This window comes from Dysidea avara, chromosome 10 (assembly GCF_963678975.1).
Source record: "Dysidea avara chromosome 10, odDysAvar1.4, whole genome shotgun sequence".
NCBI classification, from domain to species: domain Eukaryota; kingdom Metazoa; phylum Porifera; class Demospongiae; order Dictyoceratida; family Dysideidae; genus Dysidea; species Dysidea avara.
Window position 1 is genome coordinate 16468779 of NC_089281.1, and position 14073 is coordinate 16482851.

At 39.2% G+C, this 14073-nt stretch overlaps 1 protein-coding gene and 2 long non-coding RNA genes across 4 annotated transcripts in view; 2 read left to right on the plus strand and 1 right to left on the minus strand.

Moving 5' to 3' along the window:
* The first annotated feature begins 2502 nt into the window (after nucleotides 1–2502).
* On the plus strand, nucleotides 2503–8037 carry LOC136236460 (uncharacterized). The gene is made up of 2 exons (XR_010692134.1): nucleotides 2503–6215; nucleotides 7732–8037. It is a non-coding gene; the product is annotated as an uncharacterized lncRNA (long non-coding RNA).
* An 896-nt stretch (nucleotides 8038–8933) lies between these two features.
* LOC136237080 (uncharacterized) lies at nucleotides 8934–12434 on the minus strand. Of its 2 annotated transcripts, none has more exons than XR_010692303.1 (5): nucleotides 12279–12434; nucleotides 11355–11403; nucleotides 11168–11305; nucleotides 9393–9445; nucleotides 8934–9078 (listed from the first exon to the last, which is right to left on the minus strand). It is a non-coding gene; the product is annotated as an uncharacterized lncRNA (long non-coding RNA). The 2 variants fall into 2 exon arrangements; XR_010692304.1 differs by having other exon boundaries at nucleotides 12274–12434.
* A 746-nt stretch (nucleotides 12435–13180) lies between these two features.
* LOC136237086 (uncharacterized) overlaps nucleotides 13181–14073 on the plus strand; it is a 186013-nt gene continuing 185120 nt past the window's right edge. Inside the window, exon 1 of the mRNA XM_066027363.1 lies at nucleotides 13181–13264. Within this exon, the coding sequence (XP_065883435.1) occupies nucleotides 13252–13264 (13 nt within the window). The 5' untranslated portion in view covers nucleotides 13181–13251. The remainder of the gene's footprint in view (nucleotides 13265–14073) is intronic.

The window sequence follows — 14073 nt, forward strand, 5'->3', positions numbered from 1 at the left end:
TGATCTCTATACAGGTTATTTGTTTCTAACTGATCTGTTGAATTCTCTTCAGGTGACTGCTCTATTAGGATGACTGCTCTATTAGGATGACTGCTCTATTAGAGTATCTCGATCTCGCACTTGCTACACCAAGTTGGATTTCGTGTTAGGCCACTCCAATTGGTAATTATGTTTCTGGTCCTTTAAAATCAATTTTAGGTGCGGGCGGGCGGAATTCAGCAACAAAGCAACAATGAAGTGACTGCTCAATTAGAATATTTTTTTTGTGATTTACTGACTGTTCTATTAGAGTATATCGATCCGTACTATACACTCTGCCCATTTCTTGCAGGTTTTCACTGATAAAATACAAATCATGACACTTAGATAGTTAGAATTAGCATACTTGTTGCAGCCCAATATTTGTTTCTGAAATCCAAGTTTTTCAAAAAGCTGATGCGGGCATTTTACTCATGTATTTCTGAAATTTCACTTTCTCCAAAAAGGATGCGGGCGGTGGACCAGAAACATAATTACCAATTGGAGTGGCCTTATAACTCCGTGGCTTTAAGTCTGATTCTTCTACACCATTGAAGAGCCTTTCTAAGATGATAACTCCATCTGTACAGCGATTTTCAAAGCATTACCCCAAGCGGTTTACCTGGTAGGCGTGGCAAGCAGTCGTTTTTTATTAGCTAATCTCGATTGCGTAATTGTTACACACTGTTGGTTTTTTCGTTGTATCTTCCTGGTTTGTAGCTCGATTTCTTTCAAACAACAAAAGGTTTGAGGTTCAATAGTTAGCCTATTCACCCACCGATTTTCAGCTTCTTCCCATACGCGGTTTACCCTGTAGGCGGGACAACATATTGGTGTTATTTTTCGTGAATAATCGCTCATAACTCTTTGCCTGTTTATCGTATTCCAGCCAATGTTGGTACAGAGATGCGCCTTTATAACCCCCTTCTGTGTGCCAAATTTCAAGGCGATCGGATATGGCTTTCGCGTTTTATAGCAGTTTTTGTAAGTGTGCGAAAAGAGGAAGAAAAATAAGAAGAAAAAAACAAAACGAAGAAACTAAGCCAATTTTTGAAGTCGCATATCTCGGGAACGCTTGAAGCGATTTCGTTCAAATTTTGAATGTGGAGTGCTGAAGGTAGAGGGAGTGTCCACAGCAAAAATCGTCTTGTTTCATCAAGGAAGCACAGAGCTACGGAGGTGCGAAAATTGCGTTTTCTTTCTTCTAGTCAATATACTCACGGGTGTTACGCGCCGGCTTCTTGGGCCGCACGACACACTACCGTGTGTCTTGATATAGTAGGATCCATCACAAATTGTAGACCAGCAACCTCTGCAACTTAATCTGCACGCAATTGTCCCATGTGGAATGATAGAGAATGCTATGTCTATGGCAGCAGAATTGATTTTGAGGTTTTGAAGAATGCTGAGATTGAACGATTTTATCAATGCAGTTGAGTCAAAGTAGGGGCAGTAACCAGTGGGTCTCTGAGGTTTCCAAAATCTGGTCTCAGGTAGATTACAAGGTAGCTGCAAAAAGTTTTGATCAAAACACCTAGAGCAGTTAATCACCTTAATAAAACTGTCATATGTTTATATAGCTAAGTAATTTACCTGTAATGACACAGTGAAAGTAGTGGGATCTTATTTTCTGGGAACATTATCCTGCCCTCTAAGAATTGCATCCTTGCATGCTTTAAACTTCACATTGCTAACCCTGATACTCTACATTGTCCTGATATTTAAGCAAGCAAAGGAGCCTAGCTATGTCAATAAGTGTTCACAAATGTGATATGATTTATTTACTATCTACTATGCTCATGAAGATTGACACAAACTGTGAGGGAACCATTACCAAACTCTTAGTCTTTGGCATTTAAGCTAACAGTTAGACCATGAAAACTTGTCTTATACTTGCATGGCTAAAACTAGCTATATGTTTTACAACTAGCCCCTGATAGCTGTAGCTAAGTACTTCAAGATCCATGCAGGCTTGAGATATAGCTTTTCTTCAAGACTTTTATAGTCCATTTGGTTTCTTACAGAGCACTAGTGCTGTCAATCAAATAAGTAGCTACTTCTTTAGGCTGGGCCCAGCCTAAAGAGGTAGCTAGTTATTTGACCGTGTAAGAAACCAAATAGACTATAAAAGTCTTAAAGAAAAGTTATAGCTATATATACTGGATCTTGAAGTACTTATAGTCAAACAGTAGACCATATATGGTCAGTATTGGGAAAGTTACTGTTTACAAGTAACTATAGTTACATATTACTTGCAACTGAACTATTTAGTTACAGTTACATATTACCCATAAAATAAAGTAACTATAATAATACATATTATATTACTTTGTGTCCACAGCCTTGAGCTGTCACGTGTGAAACTACCACCTTATCACGTGACATGATTGCGTTGTAGGACAATGTGCAAATCTTGGTTTTATAATGGCCGGGTGAATAAGCTTCATTCAGTAGGCTTCATTACTTCATTGTGGCTAGGCGTTACTCAGTGGATAAATAACGAGATTAGTAACTTCGTTACTTGTAGTAATAATATTACGTAATATTAGACTCGTTACAGTAACTATATTATTTAGGTAACGCGTTACATTTGTAAGTAAAGTAACTTGAGTTATATTACCTGTTTTTATAGCATAATTCTTTATATTACTTAGTTACCACATAAGTAATATTACGTAATGCGTTTCTTATGTAACGCGTTACTCCCAACACTGTATATGGTGCATGCAGCATGCTATTTTAGTCTGACTTTTACAAAGGGGTGCTTAGGTCAAGGCCTCAAGGGACAATATTTTCAGGCTTAAAATAAAATTTTACAGATTTTCAAACATTCCATATGTAATAATATATGGAGGTCTAACTTTTCAAGGATAAAATTTTCACTGATAGCTAACCGGGACTTGCCTCAGTCTATTTAGCTATTTTCTCAGTTTGCTGAGGATTAGCGCTACACAGTTTAATGTAATATGTTGCATTACAATGTGGTTGATTGAATGATTAGCTATGGGGTTACTGAATGGTAGGGGAAAATTGGTAGGGATCACTCTTGTCCGTCGCCATTTTATTTTGTGACGTAATCCCGAATAAGACGGTAACGAGATAAGTTAGACCACGTGATAATGAGCGTCACGGAAGACGATACACAGGTTCTATTGGTTTTCAATCTCGTTATGTACAGACTTGCTCAACCACAAAGTTACGTAATACAGGAAACTGATTAATCACGTGATGACCGCACATTGCTGTTGTGGTCAATCACGTTTTCTGCGTAACAATGACGAGTGAGTGACTTTATAAAGGAGATAAACTGGTGACTGTTATGAATATGGAAAGCACCTTGATTATTATTATTGTTATTATTGTTTACTGTGCAAAACCTCTTACAAAGAGTATATACAAGCACAGATAATAAATCAGCAAAATTAATTATGTGGTTAATTGATGTTCAGCTAGCCTTGCTTTAAATTGGTCTAAACTTGAACAGGTGATGAGGTCGTTGGGTAAGTTATTCCAAATCTTTATACTTGAAGGGAAGAATGATGGAAGGTACGGTAACTCACCCCTGTGTTAAACTAAATTTGTAGTGACTTGCGTATGCACACATTCAAAGGCGTAGGAACGATTTTCAGAGTGGGGGGTGGGCAAAGATAGCCATGACCAGTTAACCATAAAACCATTAATCAGACACACAGGGTCCCATTGATACGGTTCCTCTGTACCCATGCCATACGTACGTTTATATAAAGGTGTTGTGGGGTGTGTTATCACTAGCTAACAGCCCTGCACCTATACTGCATAGCGATCTTCTGTGTACACCCTCCAGAGCCTAACTGGTAAAGTAGATAATAACAATAACAATCTCTTCACTCCCTACACCCGCCGCTATGCTCCTCTACATTTACTGCATGTGCTTGATGCATGTATGTATCACATGAGAAATCATGGTCACGTCAAGGTCTTTTCTTTATGCGAGCTTTACGTACTTCACACTACAAGGATTACAGCATTAATAGTTGTTATCAGCAAAGTGAAACATTGTTAGTGTTACCTTTATGCACCTATCAATGTTTTGCCCCACTACTATGAACACGGGCAGAAGTGGGGGCTAGGCGGGGATTAGTCGGGGAATCGACCTCAACCGTGCCCCAGGTGGTGGGGTATTTGATGCTACGAGGGCACGTAGCGGGTGTTTCGGGGTCTTTTACTGGAGGATAATTGGGGGATTCGACATCAAAAGTAGCCCCAAGCAGTGGGGATAAGAATTTTTAAATGTTCAAATCCCCACCTATCCCCCACCTCTGCCCGTGTTCATAGTAGTGGGGCAAAACATTGATATGCGCATTAAGGAACTATAAGCTGGGATGTCTGTTCTAGCAGGTGTTCCCAAACTGAGTGTAGATCAGGTGAATACTACACTGCGTTCATGGTTGGCCACTTTGATATTCCACATCCTTGTTTGTTTCTCTTCATAAATCAACTTCACCACAAAGTCTTAGTAATGTCTGGTTTAATCGTTGGTAGTCAGCAGCTCCCATACACCCATGCACTACAGTGTGACTGCCCTCTTAGACTTAGATCTGTTACCACCCTCAATTCAAGTTCAATCTTTCCCACATCACGGACATGACACTCTTTCTACTGTTCAAACTTCTCACTGCACGGGATCCAGGAAATATTTGAACAACAGGTATCATGTGCAAGCAGAACAGAAATAAAATTGCAGGTGCTTTTGTGTTTAATACAGTGCCTCGTATAGTACAATGAATGGCTTGATTGCGGTGGACCAGGGGCGGATACAGGGGGGGCTCTTGCCCCCCCCTCCAAAATTTTTTAGTATACAAAGATCGAGATACTCCAATAGAGCAGTCACTCTAATAAAGCAGTCACAGTATTAGAACAGTGTTTAGTGAGCTATTTAAGGATTTTTATGTACTTTATCAGCTATAAATGCATGGTTGGTGAGGTGGGCAGCTATTGTCAGCTGGCTGTGGCCTTTTTAAAAATTATTTTTGGTCTCACCGTATCAAACCAGAGGCAATGTAGTGCCTCAGTTCATTTTTGACCCCCCCTTTCTATAAGTCTGGATCTGCTCCTGCGGTGGACTGGTGATGCCACACCCCAGAGTGCTATTGCGTGGTGGTTGTATGGCTTGTATGGAGGTATGTATTTCTGTGTGTGTATATAACTTTGGCTGATTGGCTACTAGTACTTGGCCCAAAAAATGGGGAGTAAAAACATGCTTTTGAAAATAGTGTGGGGGCCCAGCCCCCGGTTTCGATGCCCTTGGACACATTCATAGTGATGAGTAGTCTGGCGGCGCCCGCCCCATTGCATAGAATAAGGGCGGACGCCGCCAGACTAAGTGATGAGCAAGTGAATCACTATCTTGTAACTTATACTGAACATAATGTATGGCATTGCTTTCAGATGGTTACCAATGTGCCTGACAATGTCATACATATTTAAACTGTAAGCTCACTGGTCATGTACACATGGGGCAAGGTCAAGTACAAGGTTGAGATTTGAACTATGATGAGCACAGCTGAATCTCTGCTTTGTGCTGTTGCAGTTTCACCGTAAATTCTTACTGGTGAAACAACATAACCAAATGGTTAGGACAGTGGCTTGTATGCCCCATGATGCTGGCCGGTTCATGCTGTTGCAGTTTCTTGCACTACTTACCATGACTATAACTGGTTATTATGGAACTTTGAGACAGTTTCTATCCGTGTTAACCTCCTGCAAGTTACTAGTCTTGTCCAAGGTGGATTTGCCCGCACATACTCAAGTGCTTAGGATACTTTCCTCAGCAGATTCAAGCCTAATAGAGCTTTATATGACATGCTTAATATAATGCTGCAGAAATGTTCATTTGATATCTAGCTTTTAATGCTGTGTACCCCCCGACACTAAACAAGACTATGGGACTGGCCATAATTGACGCAGTAAGATACATGAATTATGGTTTAGCTTTTTTCATTGTACCAGTGATAGACATGATGTCATGCACTTATCCAGTATTTTCTATAACACAAACTGAGTACGTATGTAATATTTTATCTTCAAATGTTTAGTAAAACACTTGTTCGTATTCTCCCTATTGTGTTGTGTGTATTGTCAATCTTATATCAATTGCTTTATTTTACAGATTATTGAAACAAGATGCCATAGAACTTGCCAGCTTGAGCAATCTTAGTGTAAGTGTATTTTGTTTGTGATCTTACAATAGACCATATGCAATGTTGGGGGTATGGCTTTGTAGTATTGATGCAAGAATATTATAGGGGTGGGCAATTATCCATTTATCGTGATAATTAGGGCTGGGCGGTTTCTCGGTATTATAGTAATACCGCGGTATTGCAATGAAACGATATCTGTATCGCGTAGATTTCGGTGAAACGATAATATCACGATATCGATATTATTACGATTTTTAGTGTTTGTGACAGCTTATTAAGCCCTTAAGGTTGTTATAATGCACCTCAAATAATCACGTGATACTACTGCAAACAAGGACCTAGTACTAGCTAATCAATAGATCGAGATACTCTAATAGAACAGTCAGCTAGGTTCGAGATACCCTAATAAAGCAGTCAGCTACTCTAATATAGCAGTCATCTTTAATAACCGCGATAAATAGTAATATCGTGATATATTTCTGCACGATATATCGTGAAGCGAAACTCCAATACCGCCCAGCCCTAGTGATAATCATGATTATTTAGTTGGTAATCGTCTAATTTTCATTAACTAGTGATAATTAAAATTGGCAATTATCACATAATCGATCATCTTAAATATTTTTGCCGTTTAGTTGAATATTTTAGGGTTTTTTGTTACAGTACAGTGGTTAAATGTACAATAATTGTGATAATGGCTCATGACAATAATCGTATGACAGAAATGTCAGTACCTCCTATCCCTAGAATACTATAGTCAAACTTGTCAGATGTTCCCTTAAGGTATTTTATAGCTACAAATACAGATTATTGTACACAAGTTAGTACTAATATAATTCCCTACCCCAGGAATTAATAAACCCAGGACCAAAGACCTGCAGGTTCCAGAAAATTTATATGTTTCCTAGTGTTTACACATTCTATAATTGTATTAGATGCCTCTGCAAGTCACAGTGTCTCATCTTACATAGTCATAGCACTTCTGGACCATGCATCACATGACGTCTATCATCAGGTCTGGACTGGCTGCTCACTGGTTACAGCTGGCTTTCTGTATGACAAGTACACTAGTATTGCTTAACTGGAGAAATTCTGTATAACAATTTTTCCAGGAAACATTTTTAGTGAAAGGGTGACTGCTGGCAAGAGCTGCTGGTTACACAAGCAGTTTGACAAAATTATAATAGCTTCGTGTGCTTCATGAGAAGTTAAACTTCTAGTATTTATTAATATTAATGGTGCGTATGGTACCTGGAGATGTGAAAATGAGCACCCATCAGAATGGCCTATGCTAAGCAGTCCAAACCCTCTTTCAGTGTAGGCATTAAATGCTAGGGATTGTGTGAGGCACCATGATATAGAATAAGTGATCTGGCCATGCAAGATGGGATGCTGTGACTTGTAGAGGTAACAGGCATGAATGTGAAGTACCAATTGAGTTCATTTCCAGGTCCACTGCTTATACTACCTCATATTATTTACACATCACATATCACAATAATAATTATTATTTTTGTTAGCATTTATATTCCAGGAAGTGAGTAGTCTATGTGATAGATGATGATGGCCTATAAGTCAGTCCACTCGCTTCAGCAGTGATAAGCCCCCTGCCTATAGTATGGTGAAGAGCCTTAGATGATCTGTAGATGTCCTTATACCAAGAAGCTTAAGACAGCAATCAATCTGCAGCAATTGGTGACTTAATTGTGAATTAGCCGATTTCGACATGTAACCAACAATTCCTTTGTAGCATATCTAAGTGTGTATTACATGTGTTTATGTATAATGTACTGTAATGATACAATGTAAGGAGTGAAAAACATAATGAAGTGTCCATTTATATGTTGGTATTATTCTTCACTTGTATTGTACAAAAGTGTTTGTGGAGCCATCTAGGGACTTGCAATTGTCGTTTGCAACACACACTTGAATGTTGCAGTAATATTTATACAGTCAGAAGTTTTGTGCTCCAAGTATGAAACTTACACATCTGGTTGATATACATGTACTGATAGTACATTTGATAAACTTGTCTTACCACTATTTCATTTATTGTGTTGCAAGCCTTGATTATTGCAAGTGCATCATTTTGAAAAAACCATTGCATCACAGCAGTGAGTGTTATGAAGATGATGTTGACTATAGAGCTGAAACAAACATTCTGTATACCAATGTGTGGCAATGACCATAATACAACAAGACATCGAGATTGGGAAAATGGGCTGGAACGCTGTAGCCTTGTGACCTGACCCTTAATCTGTCGTGTGAGATCACATGACCCTCCGAGATTGGGTCATGGTAAATGTGTACCTCAACATCTATGATAAAGCTCAGGCTGGTATATTTGGTGGTATGCCAATTTACCCCACATCGGATGCCCTATATGATCCCTCCTAACTGATATGCTACAACGCAGCCCATATCCTACTAACTAGCTGTAGTTTGGTACTATGGACCTTTGGTGGGATAAAAAGTTTCCAGCACTGCAAACAATTAGTGATAACGCTGCTCCTTTACTGCCCTGCTATAGCATAGAATGATCTAGAACAGGCAGGCTGCTACATATGGTACTACCCCAAACCTGTTGATACCTTCTAATGAATATCACAATGCATAGTGATCAAGCTAACCCTACTGTTTAGATATTTACTGAATAGTGCATAGTGTTCAACGCTAGTTCCCATCTATTAATGTTATTATGGCCACCTTCAAGTTAACCTTCGATTAAACCTGTAATATGCAACAGGTCTGAACAAGTGATAAAAATATACACAACTCAATCAATATGACAAACAAAACTTAGTTACAGAATAAGTTACAATACACACTATTATAAACCAATTGCATCGTGTGTGGTGTCTTCCCATAATCTCCAGAACACCTATATATCAAGATGACAATTGCTAATAATCATAGAAATAAAAGACCACTAAACAGGTTACAGAAATTGGACAATCAAATCAGCAAATGAAGCCAAAATCTCACTAGCCAAATCAACACTGTTGCAGAACTTCCCAGAAGCATTTTAGGTCACTCTGAAACCATAATAATTTTCCAGTGACATTGTAAGGCAGAAAAGCGACAATCTACATCATTCTTACAATAGCACTGAATGAACTGAGCAAATGACAATGCTCGATTGATGATTTGATTATCCATATGGTACAGTATATACACAGCTGACAATAGACTTACCTCAGCAGTATGCACATGACTCCAATGAATAAATATCTGTGTGTCACTAGCACCTATTATAAAGAGGAACATTCATCACTTGTGACAACAGTTGCTGGTCTTAACTAAAAATCAGCACAATAAATTCTGAAGGTGATTTGTGATGTGTCTGTTGTTGGAAGCTTTAAATATGGGTAATGATTGATGGTACACACCATAGTCCCTTCTTAACATTTCATCGCAATGGATAATGGATATCCTACCATGTTTAATATAGTAGACGATAGTAACAAATTATTATTTGTTGTATGTTGTGAATGGATAAATGTATCACTCATTTCTACATATGTTAATATACCTTGTAGTAGATACTATGCTGCTACGTAGAACAAAAAACATTTGACAACTCACAACCAAGGTTATAACAAGTAGCTCCACTAATGACTACACCAAATTAAAGCAGTAAATGTTCCTCACTATTTTTATATTAGTAGTGCAAAATGTATCCATTTGATGAATCACTGTATTTCAGGGGCATAGCTATACCCGGGCCTCCCTGGGCAATCGTTGCTGGTGTTCAGGTAGCAAGCTCGGTAATGGCTGCACCCATCCAGGTGCACCCGTAATTAATACAGACTAAAAAAATATACACCTTCTATCTCTTTGGAGCATCTAGTAATATTTTTCAACAATAGTATCATAAAAAATCGAATATACTTGAATTTACCAAGATTCCTCTGTCTTCTATGTAATGCTCAGCACCACATGATTCTATATTTGGGTGGTTGAAAGTCAAAACAATGTGCTATAATTTGGTGAAACTGCTCAGTACTGGACGTGTAAAGTAATTGTTAAGGAATATTAAGGAGGATTGTTGTTTACTCAACTTCTCAATGTTGGTTATGAAGTACGCTAAAATGCTCAGTGTGTGTCAGTAGAAAAGACAGAAGAGTGAAGACAAAGTACGATATTGGGGTTGGAGGCTAAGTTAGTCCATCTAAGCTTCGGTACTATTTGTGCAGTAGTATCTTAAGCTGTACAAACAGCAATGTAGTAGCTAGCTAGGCATAACTTCCTTTAAAGCAAATCTGTAATGAAGAGTCCACAGAGATGGGCTCGCATTGCTAGTTAAAGGAGACAGCCAGATCTTGTGCCTGGGTACTTCAGAAAGCTAGCTACACCCCAGTGTGTTTTGTTACAGAGGAAAAAACTTGGACTATTTGCCAAATTCAACTACATTTTACACTGCCTAAGTTATTTACTGTACGGTAACTTTTAGACCTTACCCTCTAGGATTGTGATGACCGACAGTTTAGGCCTTGCTTAAAGGGTGGTACAAATGTGAATGTATGTTAGTGGTGGGGTAGGGGGCTTAAAGCAATCTCCTTACTGAGGACACTGTATTTGTTGTTATAGACTATGTGCAATCTAGAGCATAGTCTCATATATTCCTGAGCAAGAAATTCTATACTGGGAAAATTTTAAATGCTCATACTCTTGATGAAAGGAACATCCCGAGAAGTTACTATAGCATTCTTGCAAGACATTCTGGTTACAGATTGCACACAATCAATACTACAAAGCCATACCCCCAACATTGCATACAGGGGCGGAGGAAGTAGTTGATATGAGGGGGGGCTGGGCTGACCCAGACTTATCTCTGATTTGGTAAGGTGAGACCAAAAAAAAAAAAAAAAAGGTTACAACCAACTGACAATAGCTTTCCACCTCACCAGCTACGCATTTATAGTTGATAAACTACATAAAAATCCTTACATAACTCACTACATACTCACTGCTTTATTAGAGCGACTGCTCTATTAGAGTATCTCGATCTTTATCACGGTTTTCAGCCCCACTCCAAGAAGGATAATTCCGGTGTGATATCAATCTGAGGGGGGGGTTTAGCCCCCTAGCCCCCCCCTTTCCGCCGCCTATGATTACATATGGTCTATTGTAAGATCACAAACAAAATATACTTACACAAAGATTGCTCAAGTTGGCAAGTTCTGTGGCATCTTGTTTTAATAATCTGTAAAATAAAGCAATTGATATAAGATTGACAATACACACAACACAATAGGGAGAATACGAACAAGAGTTTTACTAAACATTTGATAATAAAATATTAAATTTTGTTGCATATGTACTCATGATCAGTTTGTGTTATAGAAAATACTGGATGAGTGCATGACATCATGTCTATCACTGGTACAATGAAAAAAGCTAAACCATAATTCATGTATCTTACTGCGTCAATTATGGCCAGTCCCATAGTCTTGTTTAGTGTCCGGGGGTACACAACATTACAAGAGAAATAAAAGCTAGATATCAAATGAACATTTCTGCAGCATTATATTAAGCATGTCATATAGAGCTCTATTAGGCTTGAATCTGCTGGGGAAAGTATCCTAAACACTTGAATATGTGCAGCAAATCCACCTTGGACAAGACTAGTAACTTGCAGGAGGTTAACACGGATAGAAACTGTCTCAAAGTTCCATAATAACCAGTTATAGTCATGGTAAGTAGTGCAAGAAACTGCAACAGCATGAACCGGCCAGCATCATGGGGCATACAAGCCACTGTCCTAACCATTTGGTTATGTTGTTTCACCAGTAAGAATTTACGGTGAAACTGCAACAGCACAAAGCAGAGATTCAGTCGTGCTCATCATAGTTCAAATCTCAACCTTGTCCCTGCCCCATGTGTACATAACCAGTGAGCTTACAGTTTAAATATGCATGACATTGTCAGGCGCATTGGTAACCACCTGATAGCAATGCCATACATTATGTTCAGCATAAGTTACAAGCTCGAGACAAAAATTAATAGTGATTCACTCGCTCATCACTATGAATGTGTGCATACACAAGTCACTGCAAATTTAGTTGTGAGTTACCGTACATTCCATCAAGGTGCTTTCCATATTCATAACAGTCACCAGTTTATCTCCTTTATAGTCACTCACTCGTCATTGTTACGCAGAAAACGTGGTTGACCACAACAGCAATGTGCGGTGATCACGTGATTAACCAGTTTCCTGTATTATGTAACTTTGTGGTTGAGCAAGTCTGTACATAACGAGATTGACTCTAGTAGAGGACAATCACTATGTTATGCACAGTTACACTATAATATATGCACGCATACCTGTTTATGCATCAAGCAAGACTCCAGGTGGCAGATTTCTCTGCACGGTGCTTATCGATTAGAGATATTAAACGCCTGCTCCTATCCGAGGGTCTGGGGACTATACAATAGAAAAGTTCTGTGCTTGGGTAGGTGAGCCGTTGATTCACTTTCATAAGAAGCGTGCCATAATAGCCACAGATGGATCCCTATGGCTTCAGACTCGTCAACCCACTGCTTTTTTTTTTACCGTAAACGGTTTGTAATGATCAAGTAGTTATTCCTAGTCACTCCTCTTATAAAAGTGGTCAAGGGACAATCAACGCTCACCTACCCAAGCACAGAACTTTTCTATTATAGAGTCCCCAGACCCTCGGATAGGAGCAAGCGTTTAATATCTCTATCTAATCGATTATCGCCGTGTAGAGAAATCTGCCACCTGGAGTCTTGCTTGATGCATAAACAGGTACTGCGTGCATATTATAGTGTAACTGTGCATAATATTGTGATTGTCCTCCACTATACTGTAGGCTGATTTCGTTTCGTTTCCCATTTCGATTCCGGTTTTTATAACTATCCTACTTTTTGCGCGTCGACAAATTTAAAGCGGAAGTCACGTGTAGTAATTGTAGTTTGAAGTTCAAAAATAAATCGATTTGATTGGTCGAAATCCTATGCACGTGCTTTCGCTTGTTTTTGTTGTCGCGCAAGAACTATTAAAAGCTGTGTACAGTGTTAGATCGATACGATGGCCGCCAGTGGTGAGTATTATGGACAGAGTAGATATATCTTTAGATTCGTTAAATGTATATATGCTGTAATTTCTAGTATCACGATCTAGATGTTATCGGCGGCTTGTACGTTGCAGTGGGCGGAACCCCGGCTGGGTGGCTCCACTCAGCGGTGAGGCGTTATAGAGCTTATCCAGGGGGAGTGGTAATTACGACTACGCGCCGGGGCGCAAAATAATTCTATTGGCAGCCGCCATTTTGAGTGGAGAAGGCGTAAAATGCAGAGGAGGGCGGTCACGCTTTAAGCGCTGCTAAAACGTATTGTACAAATGGTTCCTTTATAACGTGCTGAAGAACACTAAGCTAACAACAGGAGTTACCACGTAATGTTTATTGCTGCTTCGTATCGTATGCGAAGGACTGAGGAAATTACGCATGATATACATGACATTGTCAATATCGCCATAAACCAAAGGGTTTTTGAAAAACCAAACGTACCATCCTAAAACTTACACTAACCCAATTCGATTATCCAGTAAACCCCATTCAACCCCACCGTTTGCTAGATTTGTACTGGGTCTATTGAGGCTCACGTGAAATACCAAGTTCAACTATGCAATTAAAGAAATAATTTTAAGTAGCGCTTAAAGCGTGACCGCCCTCTGCGTAAAATGAGTGGAACGTTCTCAAAGTACTACCGTAGGCGGGGAAAGTTACGCGTGGGAAAAGTTTCACGAATTGCACTCTACTTTGTATACTGGCGTAAAAGTTTCACGATAGCTACTGCAATCGCGAAATTCGCGAAACTTTTCCCCACGTAACTTTCCCCGCCTACGGTA